Source organism: Gekko japonicus, unplaced genomic scaffold (genome assembly GCF_001447785.1).
Source record: "Gekko japonicus isolate JY-2015 unplaced genomic scaffold, Gekko_japonicus_V1.1 scaffold1303, whole genome shotgun sequence".
NCBI lineage: Eukaryota > Metazoa > Chordata > Lepidosauria > Squamata > Gekkonidae > Gekko > Gekko japonicus.
This window is the reverse complement of record NW_015161436.1, coordinates 399,260-423,167: the sequence shown is the minus strand read 5'-3', so window position 1 is coordinate 423,167 and position 23,908 is coordinate 399,260. Positions and strand designations below refer to the sequence as shown.

The 23,908-nt window shown below is 42.7% G+C and overlaps 1 protein-coding gene across 1 annotated transcript in view; it reads left to right on the top strand.

The window, feature by feature from the left end:
* Positions 1–20,015, top strand: part of ESYT2 (extended synaptotagmin-like protein 2) — an 80,657-nt gene extending 60,642 nt beyond the window's left edge. The window contains exons 17-24 of the mRNA XM_015428983.1: positions 629–715; positions 1,751–1,900; positions 3,181–3,569; positions 8,223–8,321; positions 11,772–11,903; positions 13,486–13,591; positions 17,315–17,364; positions 17,459–20,015. Of these exons, the coding sequence (XP_015284469.1) occupies positions 629–715; positions 1,751–1,900; positions 3,181–3,569; positions 8,223–8,321; positions 11,772–11,903; positions 13,486–13,591; positions 17,315–17,364; positions 17,459–17,504 (1,059 nt within the window). The 3' untranslated portion in view covers positions 17,505–20,015. The remainder of the gene's footprint in view (positions 1–628; positions 716–1,750; positions 1,901–3,180; positions 3,570–8,222; positions 8,322–11,771; positions 11,904–13,485; positions 13,592–17,314; positions 17,365–17,458) is intronic.
* Positions 20,016–23,908: the final 3,893 nt, after the last annotated feature.

Sequence of the window (23,908 nt, the reverse complement as noted above, 5' to 3'; positions counted from 1 at the left end):
ACAGCTTTTCTTGACAGAGGAGTTCCTATTTTGTCGAGCCTACTCAGCAGCTAGTTTCTTGCCATGAAAAAGGTACATTAAATCAAAGGTAAATGCTGGAAGTGTGTATTGTAACACATCATGAATGTTTTTCTGTTTACTGATTCTATATTCCACCATTCCTTCAAGGAACATAGGGTTATGTTAGGGTTGGGGGGTTTTTTAGTTCTCTTAATGACCTTGTGAATTAGGTTAGACTAGATATGATTACTTTCCCAGGGCCACCTGCAGTGCCATCCTAAGCAGAGTTATATCCTGGTAAACCCATTGACATCACTGGGTTTAAAGGGTGTAACTCTATTTAAGTTACTTAGCATGAACAGGTTTTGAACTTGCCTGTGTTGAAGCCCACACAATTTAGCAACACCAAACTGGCCCTACAGTAGACTGGTAACGAAGTCTCAGATTATTTCTAATGGACATTTCACTAAACTGGCTGTGAGCTTTCATGTTTAATTTTGTGATATGGATGCTGTCCTTTTTTCAGAGAGTACACATGAAAGTCCCAAAGCAATTGTGGAAGCTGGGCTTATTTTTTTACCTATGAATTCTAACAGAAATCTTCTACCCTAAATCCTCTTGCAAATAGATTCGCTACAAGACCAATGAACCTGTTTGGGAAGAAAACTTCACTTTCTTTGTTCACAACCCCAAGCGACAAGAGCTAGAAGTGGAGGTAAATGGCTCTTGCTTTTCACTCTGTGATCTCTGCCTCCCATGTCTAGACTAAGCCCAGCCTTTCTGTCCCAGAGTAATAACTTCGGGTACCCATGAGCTATCGCCCAGTTCCAGTAAAGCCCTACATGGCTTTGGACGGAGGTGTCTGGAGGACTGCCTTCTCCCATGTGTTTCTGCCCAGGAACTAAGATCACAGGGAGAGGCCTTCCTGACTGTCTCACCAATCAAAGAGGCTCATCTGGTGGGCAGGCGAGAGGGGGGGCATTTTAGTGGCGGCCCCACCATTATAGAACAACCTCCCCAAGGAAGCGTGCCTGGCTCCCTCATTGTCAGTCTTCAGGATGCAGTTGAAGACAGCTTTTTCATTTATTGGCAGACCTAATTGTAGTTTTGAAATTGTTGAGTTTTATGGTGTTTATAGTTATTGTTTTATTGTGTTTTAAAATAATGTTTTGCTTACATTGTAAGTTGCCGTGAGTTCCCAAGGAAAAATGATAAACGTTAATAAATGTTTTAAATAAATAAATAAATAAATGTTTCATTATTGTTACAGTACCTACATTAGCATGAGTAATGTAGTCTTGGATATGTCTCTTCCACTAATGCTGAATGTTTTACCTAATGCACAATGTAATGATATTTTGTATAGCTTGATCACAGAATATTTGGCTTTTGGTATCATAGAATTTGGTGAGGTGGATGTTTGTCAATAAATTAGTCTGAGATGACCAACTAATACCAAACTAAATAGCTGCTGGTGGGTTTTGTTTCAGGGTTTTTGTGTTGTTGTTGTTGTTGTTTTGCTTGAATTCATTATTTTCATGGTTAATCCTTTCAGGAGGATTAAGACACTTTAATAAAATATGCATTCTACTCTGCTTCTCATGCAGTCAATAGCATTTCGTGAAGAAGTATGGAGTGGTTTGTGAAAAGGGGATGTTATTGTAAAATGTATCTCTTTGTCTTCGTGAACTTGAGGTTGTTGTTTTTTTAATTACCTCAGTGTGATGTATTTCATCTCCTATTCCTGTAGGTCAAGGATGATCAGCACCAGTGCTCCTTGGGATATTTCAAGCTTCCTTTAAACCAGCTCCTGGCAAGCGAAGATTTAACTATGCATCAGAGATTCCATCTTAGCAACTCTGGTCCAAACAGCACTATAAGCATGAAGATTGCACTCAGGGTACTGTAATTGTCTCTTTTCAGTGGTGTGGATCCGACCATCCCTCAAGGAGCCTTCCTTCAGCTTAAGTGGCTCTTCCTCTAATGGAAGTCCCAGTCCCAAGAAATATCCTTGGGTGGGGCGCGCATTACTTCCTTCCTTTTGTGAGAACTGTTATTTTACTCCTGCCCTCTGCTTCCTATTGCTTAAGCAGTTACTAATTATAAAAGAAGCTTATGCCACAACTACTTAATCCTTGCTGAGTGACTTTTCTCAAAAGATTTTTGGAAGCCCAAGAACACATTATCTAGCGGAGGATCACTCGTACGCCTGCTATTAAACCGTCTTGGAGGACTCCAAAAGATTTTGATGCAGGTCTTCCCTTTTTAGAATCTCCAGTTAAGAGACTCTTGAACAACAGGACTGTAAAAGACCTCTGCTTAGAAGACCTGGAAGACTCAGTTGGAGGGGAAAGTGCTGGGCGAGACGAACCAGAAGTCTGACTCAGACTGAGGCCGCTTTGTGTATTTATAAGTTTTAAGTAGCCCCATGGGAAAAGGAAGCTCTGTAAACTATGGAAAGAGCTTGTCTAACTTCTTTTGGTGAAAACATATCTGATGAAGTTGCTAGGTCAAATATTAAAATTAAGGCTTGATATAGTCAGGATTCTTATACAATCAGTTTGCATCAGTAGATAGTTTTTCTGATGTGACTGAAGACTGGTTCCATCCTTACATAGTATAGGAAAGGTAGCATTGTAGACCCCTAGGCCCACTTCCCTCCCTTGTTCCTTTCCAGATTCACAGTGTGATACTAGATGTGTGGGGCAAGCTGGATTTGTTTCTTTTAAATGCTTATAGATACTAAAAACAGACAAGCTGGGTTTGTACCACAGTCAGAGTACAATCCGGTGTCATTTAACAGAAGTCACATGGAACTCTAGTTTACTGAATTTCTTCTCCAGTTTCTCATGCTGGAGTAGAAAGTAGAAGATGGCAAGTTGCACTGTTTTTATGATGGGAATTGCACTGGGGAATCTTTCAGTGATCTCTATTCAAAAGTAAGTAAACAGTGTGAGTAGTTGGCTCACAGGTCACTCCACTGATGCAGTCTTGTCCCTGGTTAACTGGATGGATTGGCTGCTTTATAACCTGTTTTTGTAGATTAGTTTCTCTTAATAGGTGGATTTTGCAGCAGTTGTTACCTTCAAGTGTCCTGTAAACTCAATACAAATAAATGTGTGCTACCTTCTCTACTGCAGCAGAAAACTAATGTGGTGGTCTTTGTTCTAATGCTTGTAGATCCTTTCTCTTCAAAGACAAGACAGGCCTGCAGACTACCAACACTCGGCCCAAGTGAAGAGGCCCTCTGTTTCCAAAGATGGGAGAAAAGGTTCTTTCAAGCCTCAGATCCCTGTTTCTTCGCCAGCTGACTCGAACAAGCCTGCCCCTGCTTCCACAGTAACAGACACTGAAAAAAAGAGTGATGTGGTTGAAAAAAGTCATCCCCCTAATCCCAGTCCTCAGTGGCCAACAGATCTCAGCAGGAGTTCCTCCAGCCTCCTGGCCTCCAATCTGAGCTATTCGCCCAGCCATCTCTCCATCAAAGAGCCTACTCCAAGTATCGCCTCGGACATATCACTACCCATCGCTACTCAGGAGCTACGGCAGCGACTAAGACAACTTGAAAAGTACAATCCTAATTTTTTACATTACATATTATGTACATGAGAGAAGGGGAGAGGGAGGGACAGAGAGGGAGAAGGGGGGACCTGTAGGCTTGTAAGGAGCCAGAGGTGCATGTCATGACAAAAGAATATAAGAGAAGCCAATGTTGGATCAGGCCAATGGCCCATCCAGTCCAACACTCTGTCACACAGTGGCCAAAAATACCAGGTGCCATCAGGAGGTCCAGCGGTGGGGCCAGGACACCAGAAGCCCTCCCACTGTTGCCCCCCCCCCCCAAGCACCAAGAATACAGTGCATCACTCGCCCCAGATCGAGAGTTCCTATCTATACCTTGTGGCTAATAGCCACTGATGGACCTCTGCTCCATAGGTCTATCCAGTTTCCTCTTGAAGCCGTCCATGCTTGTAGCCGCTGCCACCACCTCCTGTGGCAGTGAATTCCATGTGTTAATCACTCTTTTGGTGAAGAAGTGCTTCCTTTTATCTGTTCCAACCCGACTGCTCAGCAATTTCATGGAGTGCCCACGAGTTCTTGTATTGTGAGAAAGGGAGGAAAGTACTTATTTCTCTACTTGCTCTCTCCCATGCATAATCTTGTAAACCTTGATCATGTCGCCCCTCACCCATAGTTTCTCCAAGCTAGAGAGCCCCAAATGCTTTAACCTTTCTTCATGTTGCTTTGCAGTAGAACAGCTGGGTTCCAGTCGCATGGCACATTAGAGAACAACAAGATTTTATTTTGGGGGGTATGAGCTTTGACTCTTGAAAGCTCATATCCCCCCAAAATCTTGTTGGTCTCTAAGGTGATACTGGAGTGGAATCAATCTGAAGAGGAGGAGTAGGAGATTGGATTTATACCCCACCCTTCAGTACCCAAGGGAGTCTCAGAGTGGCTTACAAACTCCTTTCCCTTCCCCTCCCCACAAAAGACACCCTGTGGGGTAGGTGGGGCTGAGAGAGCTCTGACAGAAACTGCTCTTTTTCAAGGACAGCTCTTATCAGAACTATGGCTTGCCCAAGGTCATCCAGCAGCTTCATGTGGAGGAGTGGAGAATCAAACCCGGTTCTCCCAGATTAGAGTCCGCACACTTAACCACTACACCAAACTGGCTCTCAATAAGTTGCCTTTCTAATTCCTAAAAGTACAAAGCAAAATATGTGCAATGGATCATTCATAAGCCATACGCCAAGAAGAAATATTTAAGAATGAAGAAGAAGAAGAGATTGGATTTATACCCCGCCCTTCACTACCCAATGGTGTCTCAGAGCGGCTTACAAACTCCTTTCCCTTCCCCTCCCCACAACAGACACCCTGGGAGGTAGGCGGGGCTGAGAGAACTCTGACAGAAACTGCTCTTTTTTTCAAGAACAGCTGTGCCAGAATTATGGCTTGCCCAAGGTCATCCAGCCAGGTGCAAGTGGAGGAGTGGGGAATCAAACCCGGTTCTCCCAGATTAGAGTCTGCGCACTTAAACACTACACCAAACTGGCTGAAAACCAACAGCAAATGAGAATTCAGCCAGTTTGGTGTAGTGGTTAAGAGAGCGGACTCTAATTTGGGAGAACCGGGTTTGATTCCACACTCCTCCACTTGCAGCTGCTGGTGTGACCTTGGGCCAGTTGCAAGTGCTTTCAGAGTTGGTCTTTCAAGGGCAGTTCTCGAGAGAGCTCTCTCAGCTCAGCTCCACCTGCCTCACAAGGTATCTGTTATGGGGAGGGGAAGGGATTGTAAACTGCTCTGAGACTCCTTCGGGTAGTGAAGGGCAGGGTATAAATCCAATCTCCTCCTCTGCAGTTTTACTCCTTTTTTAAAATTAGAATCTCAACCGTAGTCAGAGAATCTAAATCTGAGTTTCCTAATATTAGCATACTAGGAGCTGCGGTGGCTCAAGTGGTTAAGACGCTGAACTGCAGGCTGTGGAAGGTCGGTAGTTCAGCAGTTCGAGACCTGAGTATGCCACATGACGGAGTGAGCTCCCGTCTCTAGTTCCAGCTCCTGCCAACCTAGCAGTTGTCCCAGCATAAGCACACAAAGCTTTATTTATACCATCAACAGAACTTCAGTCATTAAAACAAATATATAGCAATGGTACACTGTTTAGTTATGCCGGCCACATGACCACAGAAACGTCTTCGGACAGCGCTGGCTCCTCGGCTTTGAAACGGAGATGAGCAACCCTAGAGTTGGATTTGACTGGCTTTCGAGCAAGGGAACCTTTACCTTTACTTTAACATAAGCATTAGAAGGAATATATGAGTTAGATAATAGCTGGTGGTATTGATCTGCAAACAACAATAAAGCCTGTTTCACCATGACATGGGTGAACTGAACTTGCAGTAGTAGCCAAAAAGAATATTTGTTGCTAACGTAAACAAATGTACTATTCAGGGCCAGATTCTGTGTCAGTTAAGTGTTGACATTCTGATGATTTTTTTTCCACTTTAGAGGCTAAAAAATTTGTCCCCGCTTAAGCAACAAAAAGCTTTATTTATACCATCAACAGAACTTCAGTAATATAGTCATTAAAACAAATATATGGCAATGGTACATGTATGATCAACAGAGTTCTTTCAACATTCAGGATCAATGGCTGTACTGAACAAACCACTTTTTCAGTGATGTCTACATTGTCTCTGGCAAGAAAAGGGGTGACTATCTGCTCCGCTGCATGGCCTGGTACCATAGCCAAGAACGGAGCACTTACGTAATCTCTAGCTTATTTATAATGATTGCAAAGCAGCACAAGGGTCTCCATAACCCTCACACCACAAGGACAGTCGGTTATTTGGAGAGATGTGGTTATAATGACCCTCAGAGATTGCTGATGGCAAAACGTACAGTGTGGTAATGTAGAACCTCCCCTGTATTGTGATAACCTTTTTAAAAATAGCTTTTGCGCATTTCTTAAATCCTGGAAAGTTTAGATCCAACGATAGAGGTGGACAAGATCACCATGCCACAGCATGCATATTTTGGTCATCTGTATCACAGATCCTTTGCCTGGGCCTTCTCCGGTCTACAGTCAGGGCGACGTCCTTATAGTTATATTCCACTTTGCCGATCTGCTTTAAAACTGACCCAAATAAAATACCCTTCTGATTGGTGCCTCAGTTTGCTTTTTCTGATGGGAGCTTCAGGCTTGAGCCGAGGAGCAATGTAAGGATCCCTTTTATAGGGGAACAGCCCCACCAATGACACAATGACTGCAAACAGTCTGGCTGGGGGAGGGGAGTGTTTATGCACTTAGTTTGTGGAGGTCAACAGAAGATCCTTGGTGAGATTGCAAAAACTCCCGCCTTCCGCCTTTGCTCCAATCTAATTGGCCGCCTCCTTTGCCCCGCCCATCAGCAAGCGCTGGCGGAACTCTCTCTTTGAAAGCCATTCTGCTAGAACTCTCACAGGGAGCACACGGTTCTACTTTCCACCGGCTGACTATTTTTAAGGATTTTTTAAAAATAATTTTTTATTAAAAAGAGCAAAACAGCATAACGGCAGTTTCATACATGTCATAAAAATATATCATTTAAGGATTTTTTTAAACCATAGCTGAGGATTTTCTCGTTTTGCATGGAAGGACTTGAGAAAATGGGATCTCTCTCTCTCTCTCTCTCTCTGTCTTTCTCTGTGTGCGTTTTAAAAAAACCCTTCCTCTGGTGCTGTTTTCCACCACGGCTCGGGTGGGTGGGGATTCTCTGTTAGCATGCTGCATGGCTTAAAATGGAAGCTAGAATCCAATGCTGTGGGGTGTTTTCCTGGTAAGTTTTTTCCTCCCTTTGCTAAAACTTTTAGAAGGAGCCTGCGTGTACCTGTTTAAACTGTGTAACTGCGTGTAACTGTTTAAACTGTGTTTTTTGTAAAAAGCTGTTTGCGTTTTTGAAGGGAGCTGTGAGGGGAGTCTACACTCACAACCAGATCTGCTGCTCCTGTAAGGGAGGGGCTGTTTGCAAACTAACTAACTCTCTCTCTTTATTTTATGCGTATGTGTTTCAAATTAACACTGCTTTCTATGGGTTAAAATTGTTAAAGCTGTTTGCTTTTTGAATGCATAAATTTGCTCTCTCTGCTTGCTGCTTGCTTTGCTGGTGGGGGTTTTAAAGGAGGCTGTGAAACCCTGCCTTTTGGAGGGTCTGTGCACTCTTTTTCTCTCTGGGGCTTGCATTTTAAAAGGGGGACACTTTCCCCCCTCTCTCCAGTAACAGAGGAAAACCCTTGCCAGTTCTCTGTTTCAAAAAATACAAGTTTGCAGTAAGCACACACACAAACCCTCCTTCCCTTGTACAATTTTTTTAAAAAAAACCCCACAGAGGCTCACTGTTTTTCTTTCTGGCATTTTTTCTGACTGAATCATAAGCATTTCCTGTACAGTGCAGCCTCCTCCATTCCAGACAATAGCGAGGAGGGGGGGCAGCTGTCAAATCGTTTCCGGGCGATTGAATAAAAGAAGTATATGCCCCATTACTACTGTGAGTTAAAACAGCACTTTTATATGACTATTCTCAGAACTTGTTAGTGACAAGTATAATAGTTTAGAAATCTGAAGAGCTATCGGCAGTTTTTTAAAAATACAAGTTGTCTACATTTTTATGTCAAGTGTGTGTGAGGTAGCTTCTTTGGCTGTCTAATATTGATTGCTGGTATTCTGATGCTTTTCACAGTGGCACAACATTAGGACAGTCTCCGCTGGGGCAGATCCAGTTAACAATTCGTCACAGTTCACAAAGAAATAAACTCATAGTGGTGGTACACTCATGCAGGTAGGTATAATGCGTCATTCAACAGTTATTTTGAGGTTTGCCTTTGGCTTTCTCTAAATTATCTACATGTTCATCAGTAAGGCAAACATAGATCAACCACTGGCTTTGCTGATGCTTCAGTGTTTGTATTTCAAATGAAGGAAATCAATTCTTTTTTTTTTTTTTAGGGTACTAGTCTCTACCTGAGGTTTTGGAGCTGCTATCAGTCAGTTTGCTGTGCTGGACTAGATGGATCATTGCAGTGAATCCAGAATGAGGCAGTTTATTTTATAGCTAACTAATAGCAATCCCAGTCCTGCAAAATGTGATATGACGCACTAATTGTGCTCTGTCATTATTGACCTTTTCAGATACTCTGTATTTTAGTTTGTGACCATAATGGTTAGAAGCCATTTTTAAAAAAGCTGAGATATTACTGGATCCATTCCAGTTTGGCTTTCTCCCTGGCCATGGGATGGAGACGGCACTGGTTGCCCTCACAGACAATCTGCGCAGGCAGCTGGATCAAGGTGGGTTGTTGCTGCTGCTACTTCTCAACCTTACAGCAGTGTTCGACATGGTCGATCATGATCTCCTGACCCATTGCCTTGCCGACGGCGGTGTTTGTGGGGTAGTCTTGAAGTGGCTTACCTCATTTCACCAAGGTGGCACTAGGGGAAAGGGTGTCTCCTAGGCACCAATTAGTATGTGGGGTCCCTCAGATCATTCCTCTCCCCGATGTTGTTCAACATCGATATGCGTCCCCTTGCCCAGTTGGTGCGGAGTTACGGGCTTGGGTGTCATCACTGATAACACCCAGCTGTATCTGTTGATGGGTGGCCAGCCGGATACCGCCTCATTAGTTTTGGCAGAAAGTTTGGAGGCCGTGGTGAGATGGTTAAAACAGAGCTGGCTGAGATTGAATCCTACTAAGATGGCGGTTCTGTAGCTGGGCAGGGAGGATTCAGGGTTGAGGTGCCAACTTCGGGCTCTTGATGACATGCCCTTAACACCGGCTCCAACTGTCAAGAGCTTGGGCGTGATTCTGGATGCCTCCTTGATAACAAATGTTGCCAGACTGGTGTTCTTCCAACTACGCCAGGTCAGGAAGCTGGCACCCGACCTGTCCTGCCCTGCCCTAGCCACAGTAATCCATGCAACGGTTACCGCCAGATTGGACTACTGTAACTCACTCAATGTGGGCCTGCCCTTGAGACTAACCCGAAAACTTCAGCTGGTCCAGAATGCAGCAGCGTGGGTCCTCACGTGAACCCCTTGAACAGCACACATTCAACCTGTGCTGTGTGAGCTTTAACGGTCTAGAACCCACACACCTTCAGGACCGCCTCTCCTGGTATTCCCCCAAAGTGCATTATGCTCTGCTGATAAAGAACTTGTTTGCGGTCCCCAGCCCAAGAGAGATCTGGCTGTCCTTGACCAGGGCGAGGGCCTTCAGTGCCCTGGCCCCAACCTGGTAGAACTCTCTGCCAAGTAACATCTATGCCCTGCTGGACTTCAAGAATCATAAAATCATAGAGTTGGAAGGGACCTCCATGGCAGGGTCATCTAGTCCAGCCCCCTACACAATGCAGGGAATTCACGAATACCTTCCCCTCCACACCCATAGGGGCCGCTGTTCCACGCCCAGAAAATGACAAAAAACCTCCAGGATCCCTGGCCAAACCGGCCTGGAGAAAAATTGCTTCCTGACCTCAAAGTGGCGATCAGCATTTCCCTGGACGTGTAAGAAAGGGCCACAAGAACTAAGCACTGAGGCAACCCTTCCTGCCCCTCCCTCTCATGATCTGCCTAAGTTCACACAATCCGCGTTGCTGTCAGATGGCCATCTAGCCTCTGTTTGAAAACCTCCAAAGGAGGAGAGCCCACCACCTCCCGAGGAAGCCTGTTCCACTGAGGAACTGTTCTAACTGTCAAGAAGTTCTTTCTAATGTTGAGCGGAAAACTCTTCTGATTTAGTTTCAACCCGTTGTTTCTGGTCCGACCTCTCGAGGTGACAGACTTGATGCAGTTCTGCTGGGCATGTAAGGCAAAGTTGTTCTGCCAGGCATTCAGTGTCCATTCTGGCTGGCAGTGTCCGTCCCCCCCGCCCCCCCAAGGTGGTAGCATAATTGGAAATCTTGATCACCATCTGATTTAATTTGACTAAATTTTATTGTAATTTAAAATGTTTTAACCGATATGGTATGTTGTGTTATCAACTATTGCTCACCGCTCTGAGCCCTGTTCACAGGGAATGGGTGGTATAAAAACCAAATTTAATAAATTAAAAATGAATATTAAAAGCTGTTAGTATCTCTAAAAGCTGTTCACTGAGCAACCTGCAGGAAGATGTCAGAAGCTACAGGCGATAAATTTTGCTCTCACAAACCAGGAGATTTGCAGTTACCAGATTAAGATCTGAATTAAATCTTCAAGATCACAGAGAATAAAGCCTTCATTTAGTTAATGCTACTACTAATCTATAGGGTAAAACTCTGCATTTCAGCGGTGTGGGGGGTGCTTTGTGATGTCTGGGGTAAGAACTGGGAGGCCGTGGGTTGGATCTAGTGATTTGTCAGTGGAAGGCTCTCATGGTTGCAGATCTTCCCTGCTTTCCACTCTTCTGCAGCGTCTCTGACCCAGGGGAAGTTGATTCCTGGGGTTGCAGGACCCCTGTGGAGTAATGGCCACATGGGTTGGTGGGCTACAGTCAGAGGGGGACGTTATCACCATTCCTACCTTTTCCCAGGGTTAAAAATGGCTGCTGGAGGAGTGGGGAAGACCCAGAGTCCTTGAGTGTGCAGATCACTTGACCCAAGCCAGTAGTTTATCACCTCCTATTTTCTGTCTATAATAACCCACATTTGAGGTGGTGGAGAGGAGTGGCAGGCAGGGTGAGGCCTAGTTCACACAGGCAAGAAAACAAGGTCATGAGGTGGCAAAGCCTTGAGGTAGTAGAATGCCCTCGCTTGCTTTCCTCCTACATAAAGGATACTTGCCTGATAGAGGTTATGCCGCAGCTGGCTTTCAAGGTGGGGCAACTGGGGGAATGGAGGGGAAGCGCACACATGATCAAATTATTTCTGCAAGCATAGTGAAGTGGAGAGTTGTCAAAAAGCCATATGAATAAGTCAGCAAAGCTCACACGTGCAGGAGAATGTTTTGGAGGAGATCAGAGGCAGAAGAAAGAAGAGTTTCAGACTGCAGGCACAGGACCATGAAGGCTCATATTTTGAGACGCTCCCCTATGGTAGGAACTCCCTGCAAGTAGGAAACCAGCACAGAGTGGGGAAAGCTTCCTTTTTGTGTTCTAGTTTTCTATTTGCATGGAGTTTTAAATGCAAGGAACATGCAAACCTGGAATCTATCACTTCTAGTTTGCCCTAGTACAGAGACAGCTGTCCTAACAGGGCAGGTGTTGAGAGCTGCAGGTACTCTGTTCTGATCTGGTTTTGTTGTCTTTGGTCACAGAAATCTAATCGCTTTTTCGGAGGAAGGATCTGACCCATACGTCCGAATGTATTTGTTGCCTGACAAAAGGAGATCAGGAAGAAGAAAAACAAGTGTTTTTAAGAAGAATTTAAATCCGTTATTTGATCAAAGGTGTGTTGCCATATCCTTTTGTTGGTTTTACAACACTGAGTGGATAAAATCATTAAACTGTTTTTGCATCCACTGAAGTAGAACGTAGACCTTCCTTCACCAAACCAGTTTGAAGAGTCCTCCTTGTATTTTCCATCACGTTCTGATGGCTTCAGATGTTGGCAAAACTACGAGAAGAGAAAAACTATTTGTGTTATCCATTAAGTGTCAATAGCTTGTTTTTATTCGTATAAATATTGAAATAAGTTTGAACCGTGAGCAGTGTTCCGTCTAAGCTGAGTTAGTGTGAGCTGGCTCACAGTTTTTTAGCCTCTGGCTCACACATTTTTGTCTTGGCTCAGGAAGGAGGGCTCCAGAGCAAACTAATTTATGCAGTAGCCAAATCGCTTGCTCACAGCTTTAATGCCAGTAGCTCACAAAGTAGAATTTTTGCTCACTAGACTCCACAGCTTAGAGGGAACATTGACCATGAGTGTTTGTGCTGGTGCGAGCACAAGGAAATATTTTTGTTGTAGAAGATAAACGGTAGGCAAAAATATCATATATATCCACTTAGAATGGTGTAAATGGATGCAAGTTTTAGAGTTTCATAGAATTCTTCAGGCAGAAAAAAACAATGGACTGGTAATAGACTATTCGCCAAGGTAAAAACTTGTATTTGTTGGCAGGGGCTATCTGCAAGATGAGGTCACAAGTTTTGAACCCGTGTATATTTATGTGGCTTCATTGGCATTAGAGATGGTTGCAGGGGTTCTTGTATCCTTTGTCTTGATTTAGTCCTTGGTCTGTTATGTTCTAAAAAGGAGATTAATTTCATTTCCCAGGCACCCCTTTGAAAATCCTTATGTAGATCTTATGATGAGGACAAAGAGATTAGAAAGCAAATGGTTTTGCAGGGGAAAGTACTCAGGTCTCTTTTTGTAGAAAAAACCCAGCAGGAACTCATTAGCATAATAGGCCACACCCAACAGCAGAAACTCATTAGCATATTAGGCCACACCCCTGCCAGCACAGCTCATTAGCGCATTAGGCCGCACCCCCATGTTACCAGAAGTGTTCTCATCCAGCCACACCCACCTTTTGCTTGTTATTCTGTTTACCTTGTTTGTTGTCAAAACCCAGGGCTTTTTTGTAGCAGGAACTCCTTTGCATGTTAGGCCACACACCCCTAATGTAGCCAATCCTGATGAGTTTCTGCTGTTGGGTGTGGCCTATTATGCTAATGAGTTCCTGCTGGGTGTGGCCAACTTGGGAGCCAGCCGGAACTCCATTCCTGCGCGTTCCTGCCCAAAAATAGCCCTGAAAGTACTCATCAAGAGATGTCCATAAGTGTTTTTGCCCTTGCATGCTCATTGGCAATCGTGGAGGCTACCTGCAATTTTCAGGGTGTTTTTTCCCCTGTAGCCCTGGCAAGGGAGAAACATGTGGCCTTTTAAAAAAATGAAGCCAGAGATTAAGAATTCTAAAGCTGCTGGATATCCTGTACCAATTGCCTTGTTATGTGTTTCACATCACAGTCATCATAATGCAGATTTCTAAAGTTTTTGATTAAATTATCTCTGAAATGTGTTTCCCTTTTCAGCTTTGATTTCAGTGTTTCATTACCTGAGGTGCAGAGGAGAACTCTAGATGTAGCAGTGAAGAACAGTGGAGGTTTCCTGTCCAAAGACAAAGGGCTGCTTGGTAAGGTGAGTTAAGAGGCATAAAAGAAACTACTGCATAACATGCCGGTGCAGGTAAATGTGGAATAAAATGTTATGACCCGAGTTGTTGCCCGTCAGTGAGGGCTTAATTTATCTGTTGCTTCATAATATTAAAAACAAAATGCTGAAGAGCTCAAGTCTGGCATAGAATTTCCCCCTTCCATTTAAATGACATGTCCTGTAATAATGCCTCATGCTCTTCGCTCAGGCAGTGTTATTGACGCAAGAGGATGCCAGCTCAAGGAACTCTTGCATGTGAATACGGCCATGAATATCAGTGTTAGTCATCATGTGCTAGCTGGCTTGACCAGGGGGTCAAAAGTGCAGCAAGGACGATCAGAATGAGCAACACTGATTTACCAGTTAAAGATCCTAGTAGCTCAAAGGCCTTCTTTGGAGCACAAATCAAATCAAAGGATGCTGTAATCTCTTTTGGAAACTGAATTAAATAACAGCTGCCCTGTATAATAATCTTCTTTCTGGTTCCATTGAGGCCCTTCGAGCAGCAGGATTGTTTTTGCTAGTTTAAACAAAACGGAATCTTGAGATTTTAATTATGACTTTATTTTGACAAGTGGCTGCTGGGTACTGTTGAGGAGGTGGAAGAATTAATTAATAGCAGCTGTCAGTAATAAGTCTCCTGGGGAGGACTGTGCTCAAAACAACTTAGGCTGAATGGTGTTGTTGCTAGACTTTTCGACAGCAAACTTCACATGTGTGAAAACAAGGTTACGTTTAAGTTCCTTTTTAAATGAGTGATTCTAATAGTCAACATGGCCCCATCTGTGGATACTTAAATCCATGGATCTGGGCCATGGTGACATAAAACAGATATTTCTGCAAACTTGGGGGACCCCCCCACCCGGTTTGCAGGAAAACTGAAAAATTAAAAAAGGGATTCAGATCTCCAAAAAGATGAGCATGCTCAGACAGTTCTCCTGCCACTGAGGCAGCAAAGCTGCAGGCAGGTGAAGGAGGAGGAGTAGCAGCTTGTCCCCATTGTGCCACCGCCTAGTGGGGCAGTGAATTCACAGGCTGGCGGGGCAGGTTCAAGAGGAGTTGCAGCACACACTCCCTCTGACTGGACAGCGGAAGAGTGGGGAGGAGCAGAAGTTGCGCCCCCCACCCCACTCCCAGGAGGAGAACAATCAGGCAGCTCTAGTGGAAGCAACCACAGGCAGACCGGCACCTGGGTGGGGGAAGAGGAGTTGTGGCTTGCTGACTGTCAGAGGCAGGCAACGTGGGCAAGGTGGGTCAGAAACAGGAGCCGCCACACCGCTTCTTATGGTTATGCAACAGTTTTTATTTGGCCTGTACAGCAAGGAACTTAAGGTGGTATATGTGGATTTCCCTTCATCATTTTAGCCTCACATCAATCCTGTGAGATCGCTTAAGCTGGGAGAAGGCAGGAAGGCTGAACCTAGAGGGGGCAGAGGAAGTGGTTGTGCTGGAAGCTGGCAGAACCAGCAAAGGCAGGGGGTGGGGTTGGGATTTCCCACCCCCACATGATTCTCACAGGTCCCCTGCTTGTTCTTTATATAAATGGTATCACTGTAGAGTTCAATGGCATAAGCTCCATCTACTAGTTATTCAGTGAGAAAGGTGCTCAGAGGCTGAGAATTAGCCTGACCCGCAGGGGGTTGCAGTCCCCTGAAGGGGCAGGTTTGCGTCCTGTGGTGGCTGCTGAATCTTAGCCTATTGTCGGAGATCGTTCTCCTTTGTGGCATATAGCAACTTGTTATCAGCTTCAACTAATGGGTTACGGCCATACCTTGAAAAGTGCGAGGAGATGGTTAAATAGACTGGGAAATTTTGGCAGCTGCAGTGCTTTAAGCATAAATTATGACAGAAACATGGACATTTTGGCAGCTGCAATGCTTTAAGCATAAATTATGGCAAAAACATGAATCTAAAATCAAGCAAGTCAAAATATGGCATAAAGAGACTGGATAACAAATGGTACTAACTGTAAGGCTGCATGGATCAAACCACAGACTATAAAATGTGGCCTGACAGAAACCCTGGTATGGTAGCTGGATGTACAACCGGTCTAAGAAACTGGGTTTTCTTGGTTCGCACCAAACCAGAATTTCAAGCTAGGGTTTGTAGGCGGTTTGTTCTTTATAGTAATCATGGTTTTGTTATGACATCTGAATTCCCATATCACATTTTGAGTGTCAGCACCCCATTCGGCCACAAATACAATAGCAGAGAGAAGACAGCCTCCCTGCCAGGAGGCAAGAACAACACAGGCAGCTGGCAAACCAGGATTTATTTTTTTACATTTTATAAATGAATCAAAGTTGGTTGCACAAGCTATGATTTTATTGTGATGTCTGAATGCGGCATGACGGAAGAGACAAGATTCATCAACGCTTTCTTGACCCAAAACAATGCTTTTAAAAATTATTTATTGAGACAGTGTAATTAAAATAGCACTCCTAGTAGACCACATTTAAAAAAAAATAAAAATAAAAACAATGCCATCTCATTCATTTTTACCGTTTGCCATACTGTTAGTCCTCCCCATGGATCAGCTGCTCCTGAAGCTAGGTCTGCACACTCATGAGGGTTTCTGTATCCAGGTTCTTGGGGATGTGTTGGGATTGCAGGTGCCAAAGAACTGTTAAGAATGATGTGCTGTGTTTCTTCTGCTCATCTTGACAGCATGTTTACTCAAGTCATAGATTGGATCAGGTGCAGATTCAGTGAATGGCTGTTTTACACAGCCTAGCAGAGAACATAAGAACATAAGAGATGCCAATGTTGGATCAGGCCAAAGGCCCATCCAGCCCAACACTCTGTATCACACAGTGGCCAGAAATACCAGTGCCATCAGGAGGTCCACCAGTGGGGCCAGGACATTAGAAGCCCTCCCACTGTTGACCCCCCCAAGCACCCAGAAGACAGAGCATCACTTGCCCCAGAGTCCCTATCTATACCTTGTGGCATGTGCTATATAGAGCAGAGGCGTCAAACTCATTTTGTTACAAGGGCCGCAACTGACATAAATGCCACTTTGTCAGGCTGGGCCATGGGTGCCATAAAACGTAATGTCAGCTACCAGAGATATAAACTGTATAAAGGACAGCAGCTGGTAAGCTCCGAGTTGGTGTGTCCTCACTGCAAGGCCCCATGCGCTGGGAGGGGGGTGCAAAGGAAAACCCATATGGGCAGACTGGGGAGCCAGCAGTGCAGCCCTGGGCAGATGCTCTCATGCTGCTTGACTGCTGCAGACGAGGTTGTTCTGCTGTGCTGAAGCCACAATTGGAGTGGCTCTGCCCACTCCCCCCCCCAACAGTCTCCTGTTCCCTCCTTTGCACTAGTTGCTTGCGGGCCACATAAGAGCCCTGGACGAGTGGATTCTGGCCCCCGGGCCTTATGTTTGACACCCCTGATACAGAGTATCGCTTAAACACTTAGCTTGTGAAACTCAGACTTCCTTTAGAGTTTCAGATGGAATGTGAGCAACCATGCTGTCTCCTGGCTCTTCATATCCAAAGTGCCCCTGAACTGAAACCAGAAAAATAGGTTGTTTACCTGCAGCTGGTGTTTGAGTGGTCATCTGTGCAGTCAAACTAATGGGATCTTGAGAACACGAAAAGATTTTTGCACACAAGCTTCCCATCCCCAGCAGCACTTGGAATTACTCCCACTAGCATGTCCATGTTTTTCTGGTCTTATTTTCCTCCTCTGTTTCTCGAACAGGTATTGATACCACTGGCTTTTGAAGAACTTGCCAAAGGTTGTACCCAGTGGTAAGTACAGTCCCACTGACCCTCTTTCCTTTTTAATTATTTCTGATAAAGTCAAGTCAAGTTTCTTGCTCTTTCTTTTTTGTGCACCTTGTAGGTATGATTTGACAGAAGATGGTACAAAGCCGCACGTCGCACCTTAGGCAGCTTTGGATGCCAGAAGTTCCTGTTTAGCATACTTTTTTGCCAACCTTTATATATTTTATCAGCATTGTTAACACAGATGTAACGATATTATTTTTATAATGTTTAGTTAATAGATATCCACCCCTCAACAGTTTTATAACACCTGGACATTTTATGTAGGTTTGTCAGCTTAATTATTGAACCTTCTTTTCTTCATTGGTTACAGCTATTTTAATGTGCAATAGGGGTTATAGAGTAACTGTTTCAGTGGAACCTTGTATGGCGCTTGTGCCCTCAATGGAAGTGAGAAGACAGTGTTCCTCTGTTTTGCCTCTCTTGTTTTGTATCTCACTGAGGACTCTGCCATGTAAATAGAAACTATTTTTTTATCATTCTTCCTCAACCATTTGAAGGCAGAAGATTATATCAACGAAAACTAGATATTTTCTTCTAAATGCATGCTACAAATTTAAGACAAACTGGGGGGTGGGCTTTGCTGCAAGACAGTCTTAATCTTACTAATGTAATCAATTTCTTTTTTCTAATCTGGGAGAAAATTAATGAAATGGTTAGCCCATATATTTCTTGCCTTAATGGCTTGCAAAAGAGGAGAGTACAAAATGTTAACTTTTTAATATTTATATAGAAATGTGTTCTTGGAAGTTCACTCAGATTATTCATATAAATCACAAATTCAGATAGTATTATAAGGAAATCGAACTGAAATGTATTTATAGATACTGTATAAAAAGAAGGTTATCGAGATCCTGAAATCACAATATGGATCTGGGATCTCTTATGATGCAAAAGCAAAGACTAATGTAGTACATTGTTTTGTTATGCACTTTTACAGTCATCGTTTCATGTTAGAATTTATTTACCCAACCAATACTACCAGAAATTTGTCTATGCAAAAGAAGGATCAAGATGGGATTTATGGATAAACCACCCCAGTAATCTAATAATTGTGGTGGTGTCAATTTGCTACAGGTATGAAACCGGGTTTTAGCACATCTGCTGTTAATCTCCTAAAATGCCAAATGTCTGTTTTAAATTGAAGCTCAAATTATAGAAAGCTAGCTTTGTGCTGACTATTTCCACAGTTGCTTCAGTGCTGCTGATTGTAGTGTTTGGAGCAGTACCTCTGTTTTGGGTCTGACTCATTAAAAGCAGTCACATTCCTTTTAAGCGCCACTGTATTATGCTGCAAGGACCAGCACCAAAGCAATTCACAGGAATGCCACCAATAAAAACTCTGCCTTTGGAAGCTGAAACTGCAGAGAAATTTTTTTTTTACGAATTGCATTAAACCAGCTTTTAACCTGGAATGCATTAAACCTGAATAATGCACTATAGAAAGTGAGAGAGCCATTTTAAATCAAGTTTATGTTCTGATGGGGTTTCTTCCCCCCATTGAATTTTACATACCTGGGAAACCCAAGAGCAGTTTGCAGGAAAACACCTAAGTGTTTTGACCATTATTTTTTTTAATTATTTTTTTATTATTCATTGTCATTTTCAGAATGAAATCAATGGGACTTTGATTATATCTACTTTTCTTTCATTCATCTTTTTGAACGTTTTTTTTTTCAGATAGTTTTAACAAAAATTGTACATCTGTTTTTAACCCAAGAGATGGTGCAATTCCCTCTGCAGTTAGCAGTTTCACTACCTTGGGTAAATATGCAATTGCTTTAAAAAAAAAAGTCACAAGAAGTTAGAGTCTTAGAATGGCTTCTAGCCACAAAAATTAATTTTTAAAGAGTGAGTAAACTTCTGGAATACTAGCTTTATTACTAAACTTGGAGAACCTTAATTGTAGCCTAGACCATTGGTACAATCCATAGCAGGAACTTCTCCTGCACAAGCACTGTTGAGCTTGCACAGAAGACATTTCTGTTGTGCCCTTTCTGCTACTGAGTAAACCAAAGTGCCTGTTACAAATGTAGCACTGTTCATGCCAAGTTCTAAAAACAAATTCATTTTTATTTGTTGGGCTGTACTTCAACATGACATATCTTTCCTTGTGTGTGTGTAAATATACACACACATACACACACTACCGCCCCTTGCGTAATATCAGAGTTGTGGGTTTGTTTTTTTGTTTTGGGGTTTTTTTTGCTTAAGGCTTCACTAGGCAGACTTTTACAACTTCCCTGGGATTTTAGTCTGTATGTAACATAATTGGGCTCTATGGAAAAAGCTAATCATAAACGTAAGCAATGGTCAACATGGTTCCTGTGTATTCTTAACTGACACACGTGTAACATCTGCTGAGTGATGTGATCACTTGTTAATGAACACCAACAAAGAGTGGGAGCTGCTGTAATCTAAGTTCTTGTTCTACAGAGACTTTTCTGACAGATTAGAAAACAGAGGATGCAGAAAATGGGAATCAAAGTATCTAGGCCCACTATTCTGACGTGGGCAAAATGGCCATCAGTAACAGAGAGCATTGCGTGATGGCACTTCATTATGCTGCAATTCCTAAATGGTTACTTTTGTTCCAGTAACAAGAGAGCTGGGGAGGGGGGGGGGGGGGCCTGCTACGTGTTTCCGTGTTTAACACAGTCTTTTGGATCAGAGGTTGAAATTGGCAGGTGGGTTCCACATCAAAAGCAATTATTTTGAAGAGTCTCTTCAAAAACTGGAAGTCTTGGGTGTGAGAATAGGATTTTATTTTTAGTTGGAATGTTTTGAGGGGTGGTAGACGCCACTAGTATGTAATGCTGGGAAACATTTTCAGCCCATTATTGCAGTACAAGTTGTCATCAGCCTTCCCCAGTATGTTGCCATTTTCTGGGTTGTTTTCAATACATGCAGGCCTTCTGCATGAGAGAGACTTGGGGTGATAAATAATGGATGCAAAACTAGGTTTCATATAATGTGAGAAGTTCCCTGAGTTTGCTCATGAAAATCTGGACGCAGAACTAAATGCTTATGAAGAAGAAATGCACTTTCTTTCTTTGGAAATCAGAAACTGCATGCAGGAAAATACTCCATCGGCAGTTTCATGGTGGTTCAGAGAGGAATTATGAGGAAGCATGGTTACCATTAGTAAATGAAAGACTGAATGTCGTCAGACTGGCTTTCCATGGGGTTTTTTCCCCCCAATCCTGTGCCTTAAAAAAGGAAAGCTTAACCATTTGTGTTTAAGCCCAAGCTTTTGTATTCTGTATTTACCGGTCTTTTTCTGTCATGTGCTGTTGAAACTGTTCAGTGCAGTGTTTTTGCTGGTGAGGAAAGCAGCACTTCACATTTGGAGCTCCTGTAATCCAAACACCAAGTCGGTGTGTTATCTGGGTCTCTGTGTTTTGAACCCTTTCTTTAGCAGACCTGCAGCAGCTGGTGAAAGGAAGAGAGTACCTTTTTTTTGCTCAAATAATTCTGCAATTGCATGTATTTATTCAATAAACAATTCATATGGAAATCGTTGTTTTGTATTGCCTGTTCCTTCATTCAGAGACCCAGGCTTGGTTCGAACGAAATGTTCCAAGTCCTCTATGCTACGAGTTGACGGCCCGGGAGACCTTTTGTAGTGCTTCAATATGTCAGCAATATGTAGTCAACAGAGCTCTTTCTCAAGTAGTCATTAAAACACGTAATAGCATGTGTGCATATTTAGATAATTTCTCCAACATCCAGAATCTAGTCTTAAAGGCTACATTTAAAAAGATAGCCCCTCTGTCAGTAATATGTACATTTTCCCTAGCAAGGGGAAAGGGCAACAGACCCTTCCTGTTAGGAGTAGCTAAAAGTGGAGCACTTACTTGGTATATAACTCCATTATAGTAGCTACAAAATAACACATGGGCCTCTGTCCCTGCTGCCACCACAAGGACACAGTTCATCATTTGAAGGGAATCGTTTGTAACAACCCTTAAAAGTTTGCTAATAGCAAAATACTACAGTGTTCTATTGTGGAAGACCCCCTATATTTTGGCCCACGTAAGGTTTTTAAATCGTTTGCACACTTTTTAACCACTGGAAATTGGATCCAAGCTTAAAAAGTGAACAAAGGTTAGGGGCCACAGCATATGTAATCTGGTAATCTACATCGTGAATCTTCCGTTTGACTCTAATGCCGAAGCCACCACGCTGTAAGTCAATAACGTCTGGGTAGAAAGTCCAGTGTTATGGATTTCCTAAATTATGACTTTCTTCTGTTTGCTTATATATGCATCTTTCAAAATTAGAGGCATAAGGAACTGAGAACATGCCGTGAGTTTGTGCACTCCCTCCTTTCCTTGCAAGCTTCAGTTCCCTCCTTTTTAGCATTCTAGGGAAATCATAACTTGCTGTTAAATCATACTTTGTTGACTTAGATATGTGCCGATCCTCTAAACCAATTTATAAGTCCTAGGAGTCTGAGGCTCAGACCTACTGTTACATTCAAGCTGGCTACAAGTCTTTAATATTACAGTAGGTATGGCTAAGTAAACATCATTGACTGTTAACACAATTAATTAATAGTGCATTACCTTTGTAGTAGTGCGTTACTGTACATCGATTACTGAAATTAATATGGCTTGCCTGTGGTATAGGAGCTGATGAAAACAGTTCCAGTTTAGGAAATATCTGTTGGTCACTTTCAAAAACTCTTTACTGATCTGATTTCTGTGTGGATTTTTTCTTTCTCCTGCTGTTTAGGTGAAAATGATTTTCCTTATAAATTTCCTTATTTTCCTGATAAAAAGCGGCAAAGTTACTTCCTAGCATTTCAAGAAGTGATCTGTGACTCACAAAAGTTTATGCTGAAATAAATGTTGGCCTTCCTGAAAAGGAAACATTTTCCAGAACTGGGTTCTATTGTGACAGTATTACAGTCTTGAAGATAGGCTGAAACAGTAGATGGCAAACATAAGATACCATATCTTTAAATTCCTGATTTTGTGGCGTGGCGTGACACTGCCTGGTAAATTTGGCCATGCCGGTGCATATAAGGAACACACATGACGCTGCCTTATACTGAATCAGACCATGGGTTGATCAAGGTCAGTATTGTCTACTTAGACTGGCAGCAGCTCTTCAAGGTCTCAGGCAGAGGTCTTCCATATCTCCTGCTACTGCTATCCTTTTAACTGGAGGTGCCGGGGACTGAACCCAGGGCCTTCCCTTGCCACAGCTGCTCCCCATTATCACCACTGCCTCCAGGCCAAATCAGGCTCTTCATCTGCTCCAAAACTTCAATCTTGATCTAACGAAACTCTTTTACACTATTCAGAAACTAATGTCCTTTGATTCCTGTTAATACAAGTAGAATACTACAGACTATTATTAAATGTCTCTCCAGTAAAATACCACATGCACACACTTTAGTTCTTATACGGAAAGTAAATTGTGCAAATATACTTTCTGCTGAAAAAGTGAAGGATAACTTGATGGGTATAGCTATGAGTGTCTTGAAGCACAATATAGTTTCTGCTGTAACAATACTGGCTATAGCAGTAATAAGAAGCAGAAGTAGTGTACTGTATTCTGGAAATAATATAGATTAACTTTTGTTGGTTTTTTTGCAATTTCGCATGAGAATGACTTTCCAGTATCATTTTTTTTCACAGTGAAAAGCAAATATAGCCCTGTATAAAAAGGGGTCCAGAGGGGAACTGGGAAATTAGAGGGTAGTTAGCCTAATATCTGTCCCAGGCAAATCAGTAGAAACTGTAATCAAAGAGAATTATTCGGCACATAGAGGGAAAATCAACGTGGCTTCTGCAAAAGGAAGTCCTGCCTTACCAGTTCGTTGAGCATGTTAACAAGCATGTGGATGAGCAGGGGTTGGAAAATGGTCAGTAAAATCAGTAAAAGTTAGTTTTTTCATCTTGGTCAGTAATTTGTCAGTTTTTCAAAAAATTGGTCAGTAAAGTCAGTATTTCTTTGTTTTTTGTGAATGCAGTTTGTGTTTTTCTGTTTTCATTCCTGCATTTTTGGGGAAACATGATGACTTCCCAGTGAGAAGACAGATTGTGTTCAGTTTAGTTATGAAGTACTTTAAGGACTTTGTTCTGAAGAGTAAATGGATTTGGTGAAATCTTCCACAAAGTATAGAAACATAATTAACTTCTTAAAACATGAGACAATGAAAGTAGAGGTGATGAATATTGTGGGATTCAACATGACACAGCTCATGCTAGAAGGAGTTGAGAAAGTGATGGAAGAAGAGTACAAGGGGGGAAAATGCTTGTGGATGCAGTGCAGAAAACTGTTGAGAAACGAAAGAGTTCATGAATAACTTTATTTATTCAATTTATACCCAGCCCTCCCTGCTGGAGCGGGCTCAGGTTGGCTTACAAAGAGATTAAACATATAGGTAACAAATTATATACAATCTTAAAACAAATAATAAAACTCTACATTATCATAGTAAATGATCAGGTACTTATAACAATGTTTATAGAAGGTGGAACCAATAATAGTGTTG